The sequence below is a fragment of the Euprymna scolopes genome, chromosome 21 (genome assembly GCF_053919585.1).
Source record: "Euprymna scolopes isolate OS-2025 chromosome 21, ASM5391958v1, whole genome shotgun sequence".
Lineage (NCBI taxonomy): Eukaryota > Metazoa > Mollusca > Cephalopoda > Sepiida > Sepiolidae > Euprymna > Euprymna scolopes.
The window spans coordinates 92,543,786-92,562,066 of NC_136502.1; the positions used below are offsets into that span (position 1 = coordinate 92,543,786).

At 33.0% G+C, this 18,281-nt stretch overlaps 1 protein-coding gene across 4 annotated transcripts in view; it reads right to left on the minus strand.

The window, feature by feature from the left end:
• Positions 1 to 7,227: 7,227 nt before the first annotated feature.
• The window catches only part of LOC145242577 (poly(A) polymerase beta-like), a 72,937-nt gene continuing 61,883 nt past the window's right edge, over positions 7,228 to 18,281 (minus strand). For 2 of the 4 annotated variants that reach the window (XM_080105669.1, XM_080105668.1), the window contains 2 exons: positions 15,313 to 15,414; positions 7,228 to 7,875 (listed from right to left, as the gene is read on the minus strand). In XM_080105669.1, the coding sequence (XP_079961795.1) occupies positions 7,774 to 7,875; positions 15,313 to 15,414 (204 nt within the window). In that variant the 3' untranslated portion in view covers positions 7,228 to 7,773. The remainder of the gene's footprint in view (positions 7,876 to 15,312; positions 15,415 to 18,281) is intronic. The other 2 variants (XM_080105671.1, XM_080105670.1) reach the window with 1 other exon arrangement.

Below are 18,281 nucleotides of genomic sequence, written 5' to 3' on the forward strand. Positions count from 1 at the left end.
TCCTCATGACACTGTCAATATATTCTTTAATCCCTGGGGAATGACCATCTCAAGCCCAATATTTGTCTCCCTCCAAAATATAATACAAGACATTTCTCCACAATAGTATATTTCACTGTTGTCGCCGTTCAGTTTGGACTTTTTTTTTTTTTTTTTTTTTTTTTTTTTTAAATTTCATTGTCAGACTGACCTTTATTGATCTATGTTCAATGAGGGTCCTTAATGGTGGCGATCTCCTCACTCATCTTTGCTCCAAACAGGTCACTTCACTCAAGTATGGGAGTTGATCACTCCAACTTGGAGAGCTTTGTTGTTGATGCTAGGCTTCAATTTAACCAATTCCATTTCCAACTGCCTTGGAATCCAGGATGACAGATCTGTGCATGTTATCTTTACCCTCCAAATACTCAATCCAACAGTAGTGTCCATTGAGTTTGGTGCCCACTGTTGGATTTTCTTATTCATCCAATCATCCGCGAATGAATGTTTCAGGGGCTTATGATCGCTTTTGATTATGAACTCTGCCCCATCCAACCTTTGAAGAGCATACACAATTGCAATTATCAGTCACCTCTGCTGAGTCTCAGACAACTTGTGGGAGAGAATATAAATTGGAACATCTTCCAATAAGCCAGGAACTGATCCTGTGTTCCTTTATTTTCTTATGCATTTTTTTTTTTTAAAATAAAGGAATTTTAGTGTTTTAAATCCATGAAACAAAAGGTTTATTTACAGAAACAACACCCAAATCTTCCCTTTCAAAATATCATTTTTCTTTTAAATTAAAATATTGACAAAGTTCAGTTTTGGTATAAATCACGTTTATTTTTCAAACCCAGTTTTTAAGTTTTCTAATATTTCTGTAAAAAGCTTTCATTCATTATTGACAGTCTGACTGCTTAACAGATCTTGCTTGTTTGGACATCAAGGGTGACATCATTTTTCAGTGATTGGGCCTACCAAAGATCACACCCATACTCCCAATTGTCTACTTCTGTGAATGGATATGATTTCAGCTACGTCTTGCAAAGCTACATGGACAGAAAGCCCATTTTCCCTCTTCATTGCATTGAATCATCAATGTGGGGTCTGTGCTAAGCCATGTTATGATGTAATATTGGTTACACTCGTCAAAAATAAAATAAAAAATAAAATAAAATCTTTGAATGTGCTCAACCATCTGATAAGCATCTTACTGATTGTTTTGGTGCAAACTTTTGCCTTTTCAGGGAGATCATCCGATACCCAGTGATAGGCACATGTACAGGGGTTGTCTTTACATGCAGTACCCCATCCTACCAATAGAGGAGTTGACTTCCAATACAGCATCCAGCTCAGCTCAATATATTGGACATTGGATCACAGCCAACAAGCTTGAACACGGTCCTGGACTAATGATGCACACAAGCCGGAGATCAGTTTTACTGCAATTCTGCACATAATACTTCACTTTATCATCCAAGTATCTAACGTAAAGCTACAAATGTAGTACAAGTATATTACTCGACAAATTCCAGGCCTTAATAATAAAAAAACTTTTAGACAAAATTCAACTTTATGAATTAATTTACTTGTCCATGTGTCCAGAGTCAAAAAAAAAAAAAAAAAAGTCATGTAGAGGAGACTAAATTTTTTTTTTTTTTTTTTTTTTATATAAAAAAAAAAAAAAAAAAAATGTAAGTAAATCGACATCTGTTCCTTTACAATTTATATAAAAAAATTATTCAGGAGAAAAAAAAAAAGTTGGATGTTCGATTTTCATTTAAAAAAAAAAAAAAAAAATTTTTTTTAAATATATTCTTTCCAGTTTTCTGCTTGTAATAATTAATATTTAAAGCAAAAGTGGAGGCTAAAGTCTAGTTTTTATTCTATCCTTTCAGGCATGACTTCCTGGGAGCGACAGTTTAACATATTTTTGCTAATATCTGATGAATTTATGTGACCAGAAGGAACATATTTTGCCAATTTTAATGATTTATTTTGGTAGAGCCCCCCCCCCACTTATCACTGAAAATTCAGTTTATAACTTGTCTTAGACTTTAAAACAAATTATCCAACAAAATTAGAATATAAAAATGTGATAGTTTGTTGCTTCCTTAAATTACTTTTAATGATAACACAGCAATTTTCATTTCTTTTTGAATCGATATTCTTAAACCAATGGATAAGCTGTTCAGCTTGCTGCATCGGTTCCCATCATTTTTCTCTTACCTAATCAATATTTAAAACTTAATCCTCCTCCATAAACTAAGTATTACAGTCAAATCTTGCTACTCTGCCACCTGTTGGGATCGCACAAAAGTGGCATAGTAATGAGTGGCATATGAACGACAGTTTGTGAAAACGGCCTTATTGTTGAAAAAAAAAAAAAAAAAAAAAAATTCAAAAACACAACCCACACTATAGTAACATAGTAGGAAGATTATGGGTTGACAGTAAATTTATTTTGTATCGAATTTTGTTGAGACCGAGCAAAAAGTGGTATAATCACAAGAGTGGTATAATAGTGAGGTTTAACTGTATTTTAAAGAGGATTTCACTTAGTTAAAATATTTTTAAAAAAAATAAAGAAAGAAAACTTTTTTTTTTTTAGTAGTTTGTGCAAGTTTAAATAAAAGGTATTTGATGAATTAGTGCATTTCTCATGCGCGCGTTGCTGGCTGTTAGTCGATATAACACTGCAAACAATTATGAAATGATCAAAGAGAAATATACTAAAGCATCTCAGTTTTGTATTATTTATTATCCGTGAAATCAATTTCATGTTTCATTGAAAAGATGTAAACGAGAAAATACAAAAGGAAATTTACAGCACCTGGACATTTAACGAAAGCCTCAAGTTTTTTCTTCTCCATTTTTATCTCTCAATCTGCACACACACGCACAAAAAAAAAAAAACACAATGGAAAGTTTTGACTTACATGAAAAAGACAAGTCCTAAAAATGAAGAAACTTATTTACATACAAAGCTGCAAAATTTTAAGTTATTGTTTTATAGAAATTGTAGATCATGTAAACAAATGCCAGTATGATGCTTGCTGTGTAATGGCTGCCAAAATCAAAATAATTGTACACAATTTATTAAACAAGAAAAAAAATGGATTTTTTTTTTGTAATAATTTTCTTACCCCATTCCAAACTGACGGCTCTTGGTTGCTGGACAAATAATGCAAAGCTGTTCAATCACATCTGTTGGCACGACAGGCAAATAAAGAAACAGACCCAATTTGGAGGGGGATGTGGTATTACACCCTCTCACCTCTAATACAGGTTTATTAGCAAACTATAGATTCAATAGACCCCCCACTCCTCTCTCTCCCACACAATTCTATTGCTAAAGGGAAGAATAATAAAAAAAAAATAAATAAAAAAAAAATGGTTTTGATTAAAATTGAATTCCATTGCTGTAAAAAAAAAAAAAAAAAAAAAAAAAACAACAGTAATAGCCTCTAATGCACTAAATATTTTAACTACTAGGCCAAGTCTAGAAGTACTAAAGTCTGTAATCTTTTAGGAATACCAGGTGTTGTACATGGAAGGACAACACTTTCACAAAGCCTTCTCTGCTAAAAAACTGGTCATGGGATTGCAGACTGACAACCGCCAATAGAAACTTGCATCTGTATAATGCCTACATTTCTCAATGTGGGAAAATATAGATGTCATAATACATAACATAAGCATAAGACAGTATATGTGAGTAGTAAATAATATATACCTCAGAAGTAAACATACTAAACCAGCAATGCATTTAGATTATAAATATTTTATCATTGGTATAATTCCTCTTACACGTGTTTCACTGAATGTCATAATTGCATACAAAAAAAAAAAAAAAAAAAAAAGAAAAAACTTACTCTAAAAACTCTTAAGCAGTTAAATCCCATTTAATTTCTCGTTAATTCAAACAAATCAGGATTTTCTATTTATATTTTGGATAAAAATATGAATCAGTAGGTCATCACTTTTTTTGACCAGCTGGATTCTGATGCTGACATCAGTTTCCCTCAGATTCTTTCTAGAATCAGGTACTTAAAAGAGGAATTATGTGATGGCTGTTAAGAGCCAGGGGTGAAGTTTGTGTTGGTATGCACTTCACCACTGTTATCTCCCTATATTTCTAATGTAAAAAAAAAAAAAAAAAAAAAAAAAAAAAAAATAGAATATTTTTTAGCATGCCGGTCTGTTCTGGGTGTTCTTTCTTTCCAAAAAGGAAATAACAGAACTATATTCAAATTAAAATTGGAAGTTGAATTTTGCCCCCCCCCCCCGCCACTTGTGATTTCAAAATGTCTAAAAAATAAAAAAAAATTCATTAAAAATTTCAATTTGTATTTTTAATACAACACCAGTCTTCATTTCATATAGAAATAGTTTTTTTTTTTTTTTTTTTTAATTCATTTTAACTTTAAGCGAGTCAAAAATTTAAAAAAGAAAAAAAATAAAATTGCAAATTGATCATCCAGAAATTTTCAGCAAGAAATATATAAAATTATCTCCTTTCGTACTTTCTATAAGTTGAGATTTTACTTAAGAGTTCTTTGTAAAAAGTATTTGCACTGGGTTATTAATTTACATAAAAATAAAAAAAATCTGCTTTTAAACTAAAAATTTAAACAAAGAGGTTTAATTTATTTATAATTTACAGCTTTTTAATGTAAAAATGAAAATTAAATATTGCTATATAAAATGACTGGTATTATGAGAAAACAAAAAAAAACAAAAAACAAAACAAACACCTTATCCAATATATTATTTGCATGAAATGGACATTTAACCAATAAGTAAATATAATCTACCAATAAGGTTTTTCTATAAATTTCATATTTGTGAATTGAGAAAATATGAAATCTACAAGAAACATTTTCTTTTAAATCCTTCTAAAAAAAAAATTTAAAAAAAATAAAAATAAAATATTCTTAAATAAGAAAGGAAAAAGAACAATTGGTTGAGAATGAAATTTTAATTAAAAAAATAATCTTACAGATGTACTAGGAAAGAGGAATGCTTAACAGATGCAAAGGAATGAAAAGATGCAGAGAGAAGAGATACAAAAGAAAATACTTTTTCAGAAAATAGACAAAAAAAAAACATCATTGCTAGATGGCTTTCAATGATCTGATGATTTTAGATTTTCATTTAAAAACAAAAAAAAAATTAAAAAAAAAAAAAAGAACATCAAGAAGAGATAAAGAAAGCTAGATATTTTTCTAGTGTAATGATTGGGACACTTCAGTGAACGAAATAGATTTTAGCTGGAAAAGGAGGGGGGGGGGTAAGGCAAACATCACTAACTTGCATGAATAAAAAAATATTTTAAAATTAAAGTTAAAACTTAATAGGTTTCTGATTATCATAATTTCTATTTAGAAATTTTAGCAGGAAAAAAAAAAATAAAAAATTTAGTGTCTTGTGTTTTCCTGCGTATGAAAAAAAAAAAAAAAAACCTATACGTCTAACACAATGTTTACAAAACTTGTATAATACCCAGAGTCCATCTAAGAGTTGTATATTCCATTCCCTACCAAGAATCCTCGATAGAAACAAATCATTAGTAATGCTATTACACATATGATGTAGAAATGTGTTCATACGTGGGTCGATCCATAGGCAAGAAAGAACAATTCTACAAGTTTGCATACTTCAGTCAAAAAAAAAAAAAAAAAACACAGACAGGTGGAGAAAAAAAAAAAAATCTTATTGGCTATTTATTTAAAAAAGAAAAAAAAAAATGCATTTATATCAATTTGATATTGTTTATATTATAATTTTAAAGTTTTCATGTATACTTTTTTTTTTTTTAATTTTTTTAGATTTATATAATTTTTTTTTTTTTTTTTTTTTAATTTTTTTTAAAACTACAAAGTAGGATTACATCTACAGCTCTGTTACTATTAAGGAAGAACCGTTTTGGCTGGGTCTTTTTGTGTTATTTTAGGAGAAAAAAAAAAAAAATATATATATATATATATATATATATATATATCTCCTTAGACGCTATAATCACATTGGATAAAAATAGGGCATTTTCTCCTATTGATACTTTTGTGAATTCTAACAAATGTAAAAACACTGACAGGGACAACTATAACGTGTCACCAATTTCTCTTTAAATGATAGCATTTCTGATCCACCAATGTCTTGACTATTAGTAAGCTTTAAAAAATAAACATAAAAGTCAATTAAAACAAAATCCATCATCTTCACAAAGGAAAAAGGAAATAGATTTTGTATAATTCTTTCAAAAAACAATTTTTCAAATCAGCCCAGAGAGTTAAAAAAATAAATAAAATAAAAAAAATGTCATTACTTATTAATTTAAATCTAAAAATTCAAAAATCTCTGGAATTCTGTCAACTGCACACAGACAAAAGTCTAAGTATGGAAGGAATTAGACTTATTTAAAAAAAAAAAAAAATTCTTTTTTTTATATAACACTCAAATTAAGCACTTAAATTGTTTTGGGGGAGTCAAAAGAAATAATGAAAATAAAGGGCATGTGGCAATACGCAGTCATACATTCATGGATGAAAGGGGAATTAAGTTTATAAAATTTCCAAGAGTTGGAGTATTTCTAAATGCTGTCTGAACAGTAACAAACACTTCTATACCTAGTAACTAACAGATAAATTGAGATATATATATATATATATATCAAAACAATACTACAATGAACACAATTGACAGAATAGTCACCAAAGACAAAATATACAAGACATGCACCTGAAAAAAAAAAAAAAAAAAAAAAAAATTATTATATATATATATATATATATATATATATATAATAATGCATGCAAATTGCAAACCAACATGTGACCCATACCCGATTTTTATATATGTAGATATATATATATAAAAAAAAAAAAATATGTACATATTTTTTTCCAGAGACTGAATATATGCATGCATAAAACTGCCACTTGCAGTGTATAAATCCTTGTTTACATACCTATGCATTTTGGCTGCACACCTGTGCATGTCAGGGTACGTATATTTTTCCTGCGTATTCTGTTTTTAAAGAATGTGTGTTGTACCAGATACGACATACAGATGTGAAAAAGCATCTCTCATACACACATGCACACACACATAATATTTAAAAATAAAAATATTTAAAAAAAAAAAATTTTTTTTTAAGAGAGAATACAGATTTTTTTTGATTTTTTTTCGTTTTTTTTTTTTTTTTTTTTTTTCAGTGTTTTTAACTGCCAAAATTGGATGATGGTGTAATATGGAACCAACCCTAACACAAAATGATTCCTTTTGTTTAGATTATAGCAGACATGTGATGCAAGAAAGGATAATGGGGGCAAATAGATAATAGAATGGCAATATGGATTGGATTGAAACAAAGACAATAAGCAAAGTAAATATTGTTATGATTACAAAAAAAAAAAAGAAAAAAAAAAATCTTTACACCAATATAATGAAGACGAGTCCTCTGAGTGGAAGAAATGCTTGTTTGTTAACAAAAAGTTCTAATGTTCTGAATTCAATTTAGTAAACATCCTTGGTGGTCCAGGTTGATATTGACGTCTTGTTGGGAGGAGGGGAGGGGGCTTCTTAACTGTTTGTTCAAGGCTTCTTAACTGTACATTTGATTTTGTGTCTGTATGCGAATGTCTGCAAATTGTAGATGTGCGACCCTTGTTTCAATAGAGCCCAACTTCCCAAACAATGACACCCTCCCCCCTCTAGGGGATTCCACTAGGTAACTAATGCTAGTGTAACAACAACAATAAACATCAACAAAGAGAGAAACTATGCAATTCATTTAAGTTTTAACCGGATTACATTCCGTGGGATTGGGAAAGCTTGTGTGGACACTTGTGTCTGTGGACTGGTCAATTCTGGAACATCAACAGAATAATTCTGAAAAAGAAAAATCATGAGAGTCACGTTTTGACAAAAGAATTTAATTATATTTCATAAAAAAAAAACAAAAAAAAACGGATGTTGCTAAAAAAATATGTTACATGTTTAAGCAGTTATACAATTACACTGTAAACATTAGCTTGGTTGTTTTATGGCATGTCAACCCTTTTTGAGTTAGGCAATGCTAAATCCAGTAATTTTGAAAAAAGTATTTTATATCTTCAAATATTTATTGACGCAGTTTAGTTTGGTTGTTTTTTTAGGAAAATTATTTTTGACTTTGCAGAACATGATTGAGCAGAGTAAAAAAAATAAACGAAAAGAGACAATAGCATCAATATTAGGTGCAATTTTAAGTCAGGAAGCCAGTATCTTCAGAAAGCCTTATCTGGTAGCACCAGAGTAAACATTGGAGGGGGGGGGGGAAGAGAAATCATTAATATTCAAACCATACCAAAAAATGCCTTTAAATTTAAATACTGAATATAATCATTGGTTCAATAATTAAAAAATGCTATTTCAAGGGATTCGAATCTTTTTGTAAGAATTTACAAGACTTTAATTGGTCTGGAATGTAAGTTTTAAAAGGCACAGGAATGTAATATTAAAATTAAGCGTCGAGGACTCCCACTGTCAATCAAGGGAAGAGTCCATCATGCATGTGCCTACAGTGTGATGCTGTATGGAAATAAAACCTGGCCATTGAAGACTGAGGACATGCCTCACTTCTAGATCTCTTTCTGACAACGGTTCCCAATAACTGTACAACAAATGCCCACAGCCCACTCGGGAATGCTGATCACGCTGTGATAATGGTAGAAATCAGCCTAAATTCTCGCCTTAAAACTGAAGACCCACTACTCAAAACAACGAGGTATTACAAAAAGGCTGATTGGGAAGCCATCAGGGAGCTCATCAGAGATGCCCCATGGCAAAATATCTTTACTCTTCCAGCGGAACAGTGTGCAAATGAGACAATTGAATGGTTCAAAACTGCTATTGAAGCACATGTTCCCGCACGGAAATTCTATAGCAAGCCCCACTCTCCCCAATGGTTTACTTCTGCTTGTGCAGCTGCCATTTGTCAAAGGCAGCATGCGTCCCGCAGATTCAACCGACATAAGTCCAGCTCAAATAAACAGAAGTTTATAGAAGCTAGAAATAATTGTAAGGGAGTGATAGAGACAGCTAAGACAGATTACTCTGAAACCACCAGAACGCGCATCGAAGCACAGAAATTAGGAACCCGGGATTTTTGGAAAATCTACAACAGCATAGTTAATAATGGACAGTCAACTATTCCCCCACTAACAAACAATCATGAGGTTGCTTGCACGGCAACTGACAAGGCTAATCTGCTTGCCAGTCGGTTTGCCTCAAACTCCACACTGAACTCGGTACACCAACACCACTCACTCCCTGATTTTCCTCTGCGAACAGACGCCACACTTGATGATTTGAAAATCACCCCTTCTCAGGTACATGCTATTATAAAAAACCTAGACACCTCAAAAGCATGTGGACCAGATCTCATCCCGGCTGTGCTATTAAAAAAATGCTCTGCCGAAGTTGCTCCAGTTCTGTTCAAACTTTACAATAAATGCCTTAACGAATCTTGTTTTCCCGACTGCTGGAAAACCGCCTCTGTGGTACCAGTCTTCAAGAATTCTGGTGAAAGAACTGACCCACTAAATTATCGCCCCATTAGCCTCCTCCCGCTTTTCGCCAAAATATTTGAGTCCTTAGTTAATCAAGCCCTAGTCCAGCACCTAACAGCCGCTACACTCCTGACTGACAAACAATATGGATTCAGGCAAGCCCGTTCAACAGCAGATATCTTAACTGTAGTTTCTGAACGTATATACCGTTCATTGGATAAAACAGGGAAGGGTAGAGCGGTGGCCCTTGATATATCTAAGGCTTTTGACAGGGTATGGTACGATGGTCTTCTAAGGAAAATTAGATCATATGGAATCACTGGAAGAATTCATAATGTAATTAAATCCTTCTTAAGTAATAGAAAAATCAAAGTTGTCCTCGACGGACGTACATCCAAACAATATGACATAAATGCGGGAGTACCTCAGGGGTCTATCCTTGGACCTCTATTATTCCTGATATTCATAAACGACCTCCCTGATAAAATTGTTTCGGAGATGGGTATATTTGCCGATGACACCACTCTCTATAACAGATGTGAGGGGAAAACAAATGAACACATATCCAAGGAAATGGCAGAAACACTAGAGGATGACCTCCAATCCGTAGTGGAATGGGACAAAAATGGTTGGTCACATTCAATGCTGCTAAGACTAAGCTTGTTTCCTTCAATAACTACAAGAAACCTTCTCTACAACCAATAGCAATGGCCAAGAACACATTGCCTGAAAGTACTTCTTTTAAACTCCTCGGCCTAACGTTTACAGGGAATATGAACTGGAATAGATACATTGAGAGCATTGCCAAGGCTGCTGCAAGGAAGGTTGGCTCTCTCTACCGTGCTAGAAAACTACTTACGCCTGATAGTATCCTATACCTCTATAAGGCAACCATTCGCCCATGTATGGAGTACTGTTGTAACATCTGGGCTGGTGCATCTGCTGCTTGTCTCTCGCTCCTGGACAGGGTTCAAAAGAGAGTCGCCAACCTGATAGGTCCTGAACTGTCATCTAGGCTTCAACCTCTGTCTCATCGACGAGATGTTGCATCCCTCTGCCTGTTCTACAAATACTTTAATGGTGAATCCTCTGACGAACTGCGAACACTTGTACCTCCTCGACGTAACTACCCCCGACAAGCTACTAAGTCTCATCCCTTTACAGTAGAGATCCCTAGGTGCAAGAAAGCCTTTTACTCCAATAGTTTCTTCCCCAGAACAGCGGGTCTTTGGAACTCCCTTCCGGGATTCTGCTTTCCCAACTGCAATGATATGCAGAAGTTCAAGTGTAATGTTAACAAACATCTTTCTACTCTTCTCCCTTCATAATGACCCCGCTAATTAAGTCCCTAACAGTAGCCCCCTGCTTCAAAGTGGAGAACAATGAGGGATGTGTAATGCAAGTCTTCAAAACAAGATTAGTTCTGAATGACTTAAAGGTTAAATCTGGACAGTATAGGGAAGCTAGGTGCAGAATAGAAGACTATTGGTTTGGTCATATATGAAAAAAAGGCAAAGTGTTCTTGGGTTACTAAATGTAGAACAGTTGAAGAAGCAGGTTCAGTTGGCAAAGGAAATATGGGAGGAATTGATGAGAATGGATTTGAGAGAGGGATAAATGGAAACCTGGCTAGTCAATGCATGACAGCATGTAAAAAAGACTAAAATGAATATGATGATGAGGAACTAAAAAGGAATTTAAAAATAAAAAAACATTAATTATAAAAAAGAACAGTCATAATGTTTAAGTAAATTAATTTATAAAAAAAGAAAATATAACAACTTGCAAATTTAATTGGATTTTTAATGGTTTTTTTTGTTTTGTTTTTTTGAAATATTTCTTGTTGCATTAGAAATCTATCTATCACATACAAGGAACTTTCTGTGTGTAAGTTTGTTCCCTATGAACTCAGAAATGACTGGGCCAATTTTTATGAAATTTCAAACAAATATACTTTATGTATCTGGCAGTGTTTTTAGATAGGTTTTGTATCAGAATGTCTTCGATAAGTATCGATAATCGAAAAAATCTGATAAAAGAAACAGGCGATTTTGACCAAAGTTAACACCTCATACAGCCTAATATCACAAGTGCATTAAAGTTTTATTACCACACAAGCAGAAAGGCCTGGCATATAAAAATCAACAGTAGGTTCTTTGATATGACGGGAGTGCATTCAAAATGAATGTTTCCGTTTAGAGCACAACTGAACCATGATTCTTGACTTCTGCAATTTAAACTTAAATTCAGGCCATATTAGGTTGGTGCAAAAATGTTATTTTTGATGTTTAACTGAACGTCAAAAACAAAAACGCAATGAATTCCCAACAAGAGCAGATAATCAATCGATTTGATTGAAAAATGGATGATTTCACAGATTTTGCTGATAATAAAAATATGGAAGTGTGAAACAGTCATTGATAATCATTCAATCCCGAGCAACATTGGGTCTCCTTACTAGTTTATTGCTAAAAAAGAAAATTTCAAAATCTAAATTTATCAGATTGTATTTTTTTGAGGGTCCTAATAAAATTTTTTTTAGCAAATTATTTAAGTTAAAAAAGTTAAAATAGCACTAGTACAGAAGGCTATGAATAAAGCTGATAAATTCAGAAATAAAAGTAAAAGAATACATTTTTACGCTTAGATATTTTATGAGATTGTATATGTAAACATTTTTTTTTTTTTTCATTAAAAATTGAAATTAGATTGAAATAAGTTAAGTGATGTCAAGTCAATATCGTTGCCTCCATTAGTCTCCAAAGAAAATGGACACCTTTAAAAAAAAAAAAAAAAAAAAAAAAAAAAGTAGCTGTGCTTGTACCTATGAGGCAAGGGTTGTGCAATTCCAACCACACCTCTTCTGAATCAGTACTGCTTTTGTCCAGTGGCAAGAATTCCAGGGTAACTGGAAATAATGCCAAGATATAGCACCTGGAATTCCCAAATGGTCACCGATTTTAGTACTGCCCAAACTCAACACTGCTTAACTTCTGTGATCTAATGGGAACCAGTGTGTCATCATGATTATGCTGTATATCAAAATGTATTTTGAGATTTTAGCATTTCTACCATATTTTATTTCTTCATAACGCAGCCCAACATTTCTGAAACTAAAAAATGGGAATAATAAATATTCAATTAAACCCTTGCATATAATACATTATACAGCCATTCATATTTAAATTTTTTTTTTCTTCATGCCATTAATATACATTTTGTATACTACTGGTTTGTACAAAAGTAATGCCTCCTTTTTTTTTTTCGGACTATATAGATCATAGGGAATTGCAAACTGCATGGTTATGATGACTGAACTTATGCATTCATCATCTGATAGTTTCATCTCTTGTTGCAGATATTGATGATACGAGACTAAGAAAGCAACCCCTGTTATGGACTTTTTTTTTTTTTTTTTTTTTACCCCAAACAAGGCAAATTGTCACTTTGGTGTAGGGGGCTACTATCAGGGGCAACAACTACTGGGGTACTATGTAGGGATTTGGGCAGCAAGATGTCGGCTCACGTTACACTTGAACTTCTGCACGTCAGTACTGTTGGGGAAGCAAGGACCTGGAATGGAATTCTAGAGTCTAACGGTTCTGGGGAAGAAACTATTGGAGTAAAACATGTGTTAAAAATCATTGAATTCCTGGCAAAAGTGTATTGAGAATGATGGTGACTATGTAGAAAAATAAATTCTGGAGTACAAAAGGTTGTTCATTTTTAATGGCACCACTCCCATCTTCATTTGCAAATGCATACCATCATAAGCATTATAGAATGCCATGCATGTGTGATACTATTGATATAGGAAGTGAGGTTAATAGAAAGACAATGGTGAGAAAGTTGTTCACCAAGGAACACAAAGGAAAGCTGAAACAGGATTGTTAATCAAGGTGTGACAGGTGACTGGTACAAAAGATCGGACATATAAGTCGATATATTTAAAGTTAGTTTACAGACAGTTTTAGAAATAGCAGCAAGTTTTGCGACAGTTTAGGACAGTTGGTGGCAGGTTGTGGCTTGGATCAGATTGAGATAGCTTTAGGAGGCTGAGATGAAGAAATGAATTTAACTGACCGATGAACACGGCCTCAATATAATATGCAAAAGTAGACGTTAGTGGTTCGAGGTCAGTTTCCTGCGATGGTGTCACACACACACAACCAAACTCCAATTGATATATGCAGAAGGTGTTCCAGTCGTTTCACAAATTTGTGTTTAAAGTTGTCTTCCATTTTTATATTTGTGAACCTGTGTGCACCCCTTTGGAAGGCGCTAATATGAGATGAGACAGCCAGAACTAGCAGAAAAAAACATGAAAGAGAAGACAACCACAGAAACAGCGTTGGGCTTGGCGATTGTGTTGATTGTTGGTGAAGGAATATGTGGTCTCACACATATTAGGCTTAAATACTTGATTTTTCACAACACTAAAGAAATATGTTCAGCCACTGATTTTTAGGTGATAACTTGACATATTTTCGTAATAGATTTACAAGTGTTAATACCTTTGTATTTTATATTTTGACTATATATTAATTACTAGCTGGCCACCCGGCATAGCACGGGCATACAATACACTTAAACAATATTTTAATTTATACAGATTGTGTATGTATTATTATAGAATCAATCCTCTACTGATTATTATAGCTTATCAGGAATAATTTGCCCAGTGGACAAATTTGCAAAAAAATTTAAATAATTATGCCGTTCATCAAATTTCGTCTGTATTTGTTTACAATATCACATAGCTGATATTAAGGCTTGATGATGAATGCCCTGGAAAAGTCACTTCTGATTAATGTTTAGTTTTAAAATATGCAAACTAAGAAATGATTTGCGGCGATTTTAAATGGTACCTCTTTTTTTTTTTTTTTCTTTTTTTTTATTGTAAATTGAAATCATTAATAAAAAAATAAAATGGTGAGGTACACCCAGGCATGAACAGGGAATAATTCAATTAGATCACCAGATGACAATGATTTGCTGAGATTTTATTACTTCCCTTAGCCAGTGTAATGTAAAATATTCCCCTGTAAAAATTTTATCTGTAAGAGAGAAAGACTATTTTAAAGATTAGATTTTTTCAATTTTCAATACTTATCGGATGAATTTCTGTACAACATATAAGAACACTGCAAGACATAAATTACCTTTGTGTTAAATGTGCAAAATCTTAAAATTGTTCTTCCAATCAAGTTTCTCCACATAACTAAAAAAAAACTAGAATTGCAAACAATCTCCTTCTTAGACTGAAAGTACTGACTTTTGTTTTAACTTCTTTGCTTTTAAATTTGTTCAAATTACTTTTTGTTTCACACATTCACTTCATAAGTCATGAGAAAGGAACTCGCGCCCGCGCGCACGCACACACACACAAAGAGGTGGACACAGGTTCACAAATAGTAAATAATGGGCAGTCTGATTCCTCCACTATCAAGCGATCATACAAAGTGACTTTTCTATAGAATCACAGAGATATGAAATACAAATATTAATGATATTTGTATTTCATATTACTTTACTAGATTTCTCTGTATTATTAATAAGCCATATGAAAAACATGTTTAACTATTGCGTGTATTTCTTTCAATTTTGGAGAGAAAAGCTGGCAAGTTTTAAATGCATCGTTTTATACCCAAGAAACAATTTTTAAAAAGTTATGAAATGTTCATGTATGATTGTGCTAATTAAAATCTAATTGTTATTTTCACTATTAAAAGCAATGCCACGTACAGATAAAAAAAAATAAAAAATAGCCACTTACTTGTATATTACAAGATTTATTTTTGTCCTTTAAGTCATGAAGAGGAATTTTCTCGCCTGCTCCAAGTTCTTCCCTCGCTTCAGATTTGGAAGTGGCCACAGACTGAAAAGGGAATAACAAAGATTTCTTTTACAGAAAAGATTGCAGACAAGTTTCATTCATTGAGAGAATTTTGTCTCTCAATATGAACACCAATTACTGCAATATCATTGATTCACAATGTTGGCAAATCAGTAAATCAACCATTTGTTTGTTTTACATGTTGGCATGCGCTGAATGAGCGGCCAATCGTAACAAATCTGAAATTGCTTTGAATTACCTCCACCCCATGTTTACATGAATCTAATGTAAATAATATCCCATTTCAGGGGCCACTGACTTTTTGGGGCAATTAACAAAAAAGCATTCTTTCTTACAAGATAAAATTCTGTGTATTTTTAGCGGTGTGTGGGGCATTTAAGTTGAAAAGTTAGTGAAAACAAAAAAAAAAAAAAAAAATTAATATTTACCCTCTCACTAACCTCAAGTTCATTAGAACATCTCCCTCCTAAATCCCTTATTAACCCTGAGCTAATAGCCTCCTCTCCACAAAAAATTTAAAACCACATGTAATTGTGAAGGTGAGATGGAAGTTAGAATGGCTTGGAAACACGGAAATCATTTTACGTGAAAATGATCTCCCACTCTAAATTCTAAAATTTAATCAGTTTTTTCACATAACTAAGAAAACCAGTTTTTTTTGTTTTTTTTTTAGACTAAAAGTATTGACTTGTGTTTTAACTTCATTCTTTGCTTTTAAATTCATTAAAATTACTTTTTTGTTTCACCTCTCCACCTCATGAATCATGTGAATGCAAAGTAATGAGACGAGGAAGAGGAAGGAAAAAAACTAGGGCCAAATGACAAAAAATTAAGTTCTTGGGATTTGGCAGAAATTAAGTCGTTGAGGAAAAAAAAAAAATTTGCTTTTGCCAGATCTTTACTTACCCCTCTTTCAAATCAATTTATATAAATTTCTCTCGTTCTTTTTGACCTTCTATGAAATCAACTTGCTACCTTAACTGTTCTACATTTAACGCAAGAACACTAATCCATTCTTTCAATGTGACCAAACCAATGAAATCTCCTGTTCTGCATACATCTCCCTATACCGTTAAGATTTATTCTTGCTGTGAGCTTGTCAGATCTAAGCCCATCTTCAAGATTCAAACTACACACGTATTGTACCATTCTTATATCATTTTTCTCAACCCTTACTGATCAGGTTTCACTTCCAGACATCATCATACACATGCCTGACAAACTTATCTTGACCAACAATGCTAACGCTCTGCTGGATAATGGTAGAAGTTCCCTTAACTTACTCCATCCACTCTTAACTCTTGCAATCATACTAGCACCTACTCTAATTACCTCACCAAGGTAACAAAACTTCTGAACAACATTAATAGCCTCACCATACAAGTTCTCATCCATCTCAATTGTCTTACAAACAGGTCATCCTCTTTCAACTTACCATTAATTCCACTAAGTAAAATGGATTTATATCAACCAGATTTTTTTCAGATAAAACCTTAAATATCTGTGTAGATGTTATAATCTATTCAGATTCAATTTGTCAGTTCTGTGACATAACTTAAGAGGTTTACATTTGTGTGAAGATATCGTATAAAGTTTAGTATGGAGAAAACAAAATTCTGATTGTCATACAAGACCAAATGATTTAAACAGAAAAAATATTAGCAAAGAAAATTAAATATACACACACAAAGTGGGGCGATAAGCATGGGAAGAGAAAGCGTGTATATAATAACAATGTAGAACATGGTGGTTTCCAAAATGCCATGTATTAAAAAAAACAAAAACACAGAAATATTATTTATGTACTCTTAACTGAATGAAAAGACCATATTAAAAAAAAAAAAAAAAAAAAAAATCGTGCATGCGTGGTCCCACTCTGGTGCTGCATGTGAGAGGATGCCACAAAAAATAATGGAGAAGTGTGAAGGGCCAACGTTGCCTTCACATTTCGCCAAGTTTCAGAAAAATCTAATGGATGGGGCAAAAGTTATGGGTTAAATTTTCGGGCATTTGACACCTTTCGAGCTCCTGGGAACACCAAATCCCAGTGAAAATGGTGCAGTTTCACATCTTAACACATGTATATTTGAATTCAGCACCATGGAAAACAACTATATAGACATACATATCAAGATTTTGAGTAATATGAAAAAGAGCTCCAAAAAGGCATGTTTTTTTCGCCCTAAAAAGTCCCAGAGGGATGCAAACCAGAATTTTGTCAGGGTCACCCATACTGAATTTATATCAAGAACAACGGCCTCCACATTTTGGCCAAGTTTCAGGAAAATCTAATGGATGAATAAAACACTATGGGTCAAAAAGTGTCATTTTTGGCCATTTTTGACTTCTTTTGGGCCCCTGGGGATGCTGAATCCCAGTGTAAATGGATAACTGCAGTTTCAGGCCTTAATACATGCATATTTGAGTTGACCACTGTGAAAAACCATTATAATCAGACATCAAGTTTTGAAGAAATATGAAAAAAAAAAAAGCCACAAAAGGGGCGGGCGTTTTTAGCACTAAAAGTTTCCAGGGACGCGAACCAGAATTTTGCCAGGGTCATCCATACTGGATTTATATTAAGAACAATGGGCCCCACATTTTGGCCAAGTTTCAGAACAATCTAATGGATGGATCAAAAGTTATGGGGCAAAAAATGTAATTTTGGGGCATTTGCCCCTGGAGACAACGGGAATTTTCAAAAAAAAAAAAAAAAAAAAATTTGTACTGTGCACATCTATTTAATGAAATACAATTTGTGGCAAAATTTCAAGAAAAACTAATGGACAGTTATCTGGCAATCATCCAGACTAACAGACGGATGCCACTGAAAACATAGGTCCCTCTCCAAATCGGGAGACAAAAAAAAAAAAACAAAAAAAAAAAAA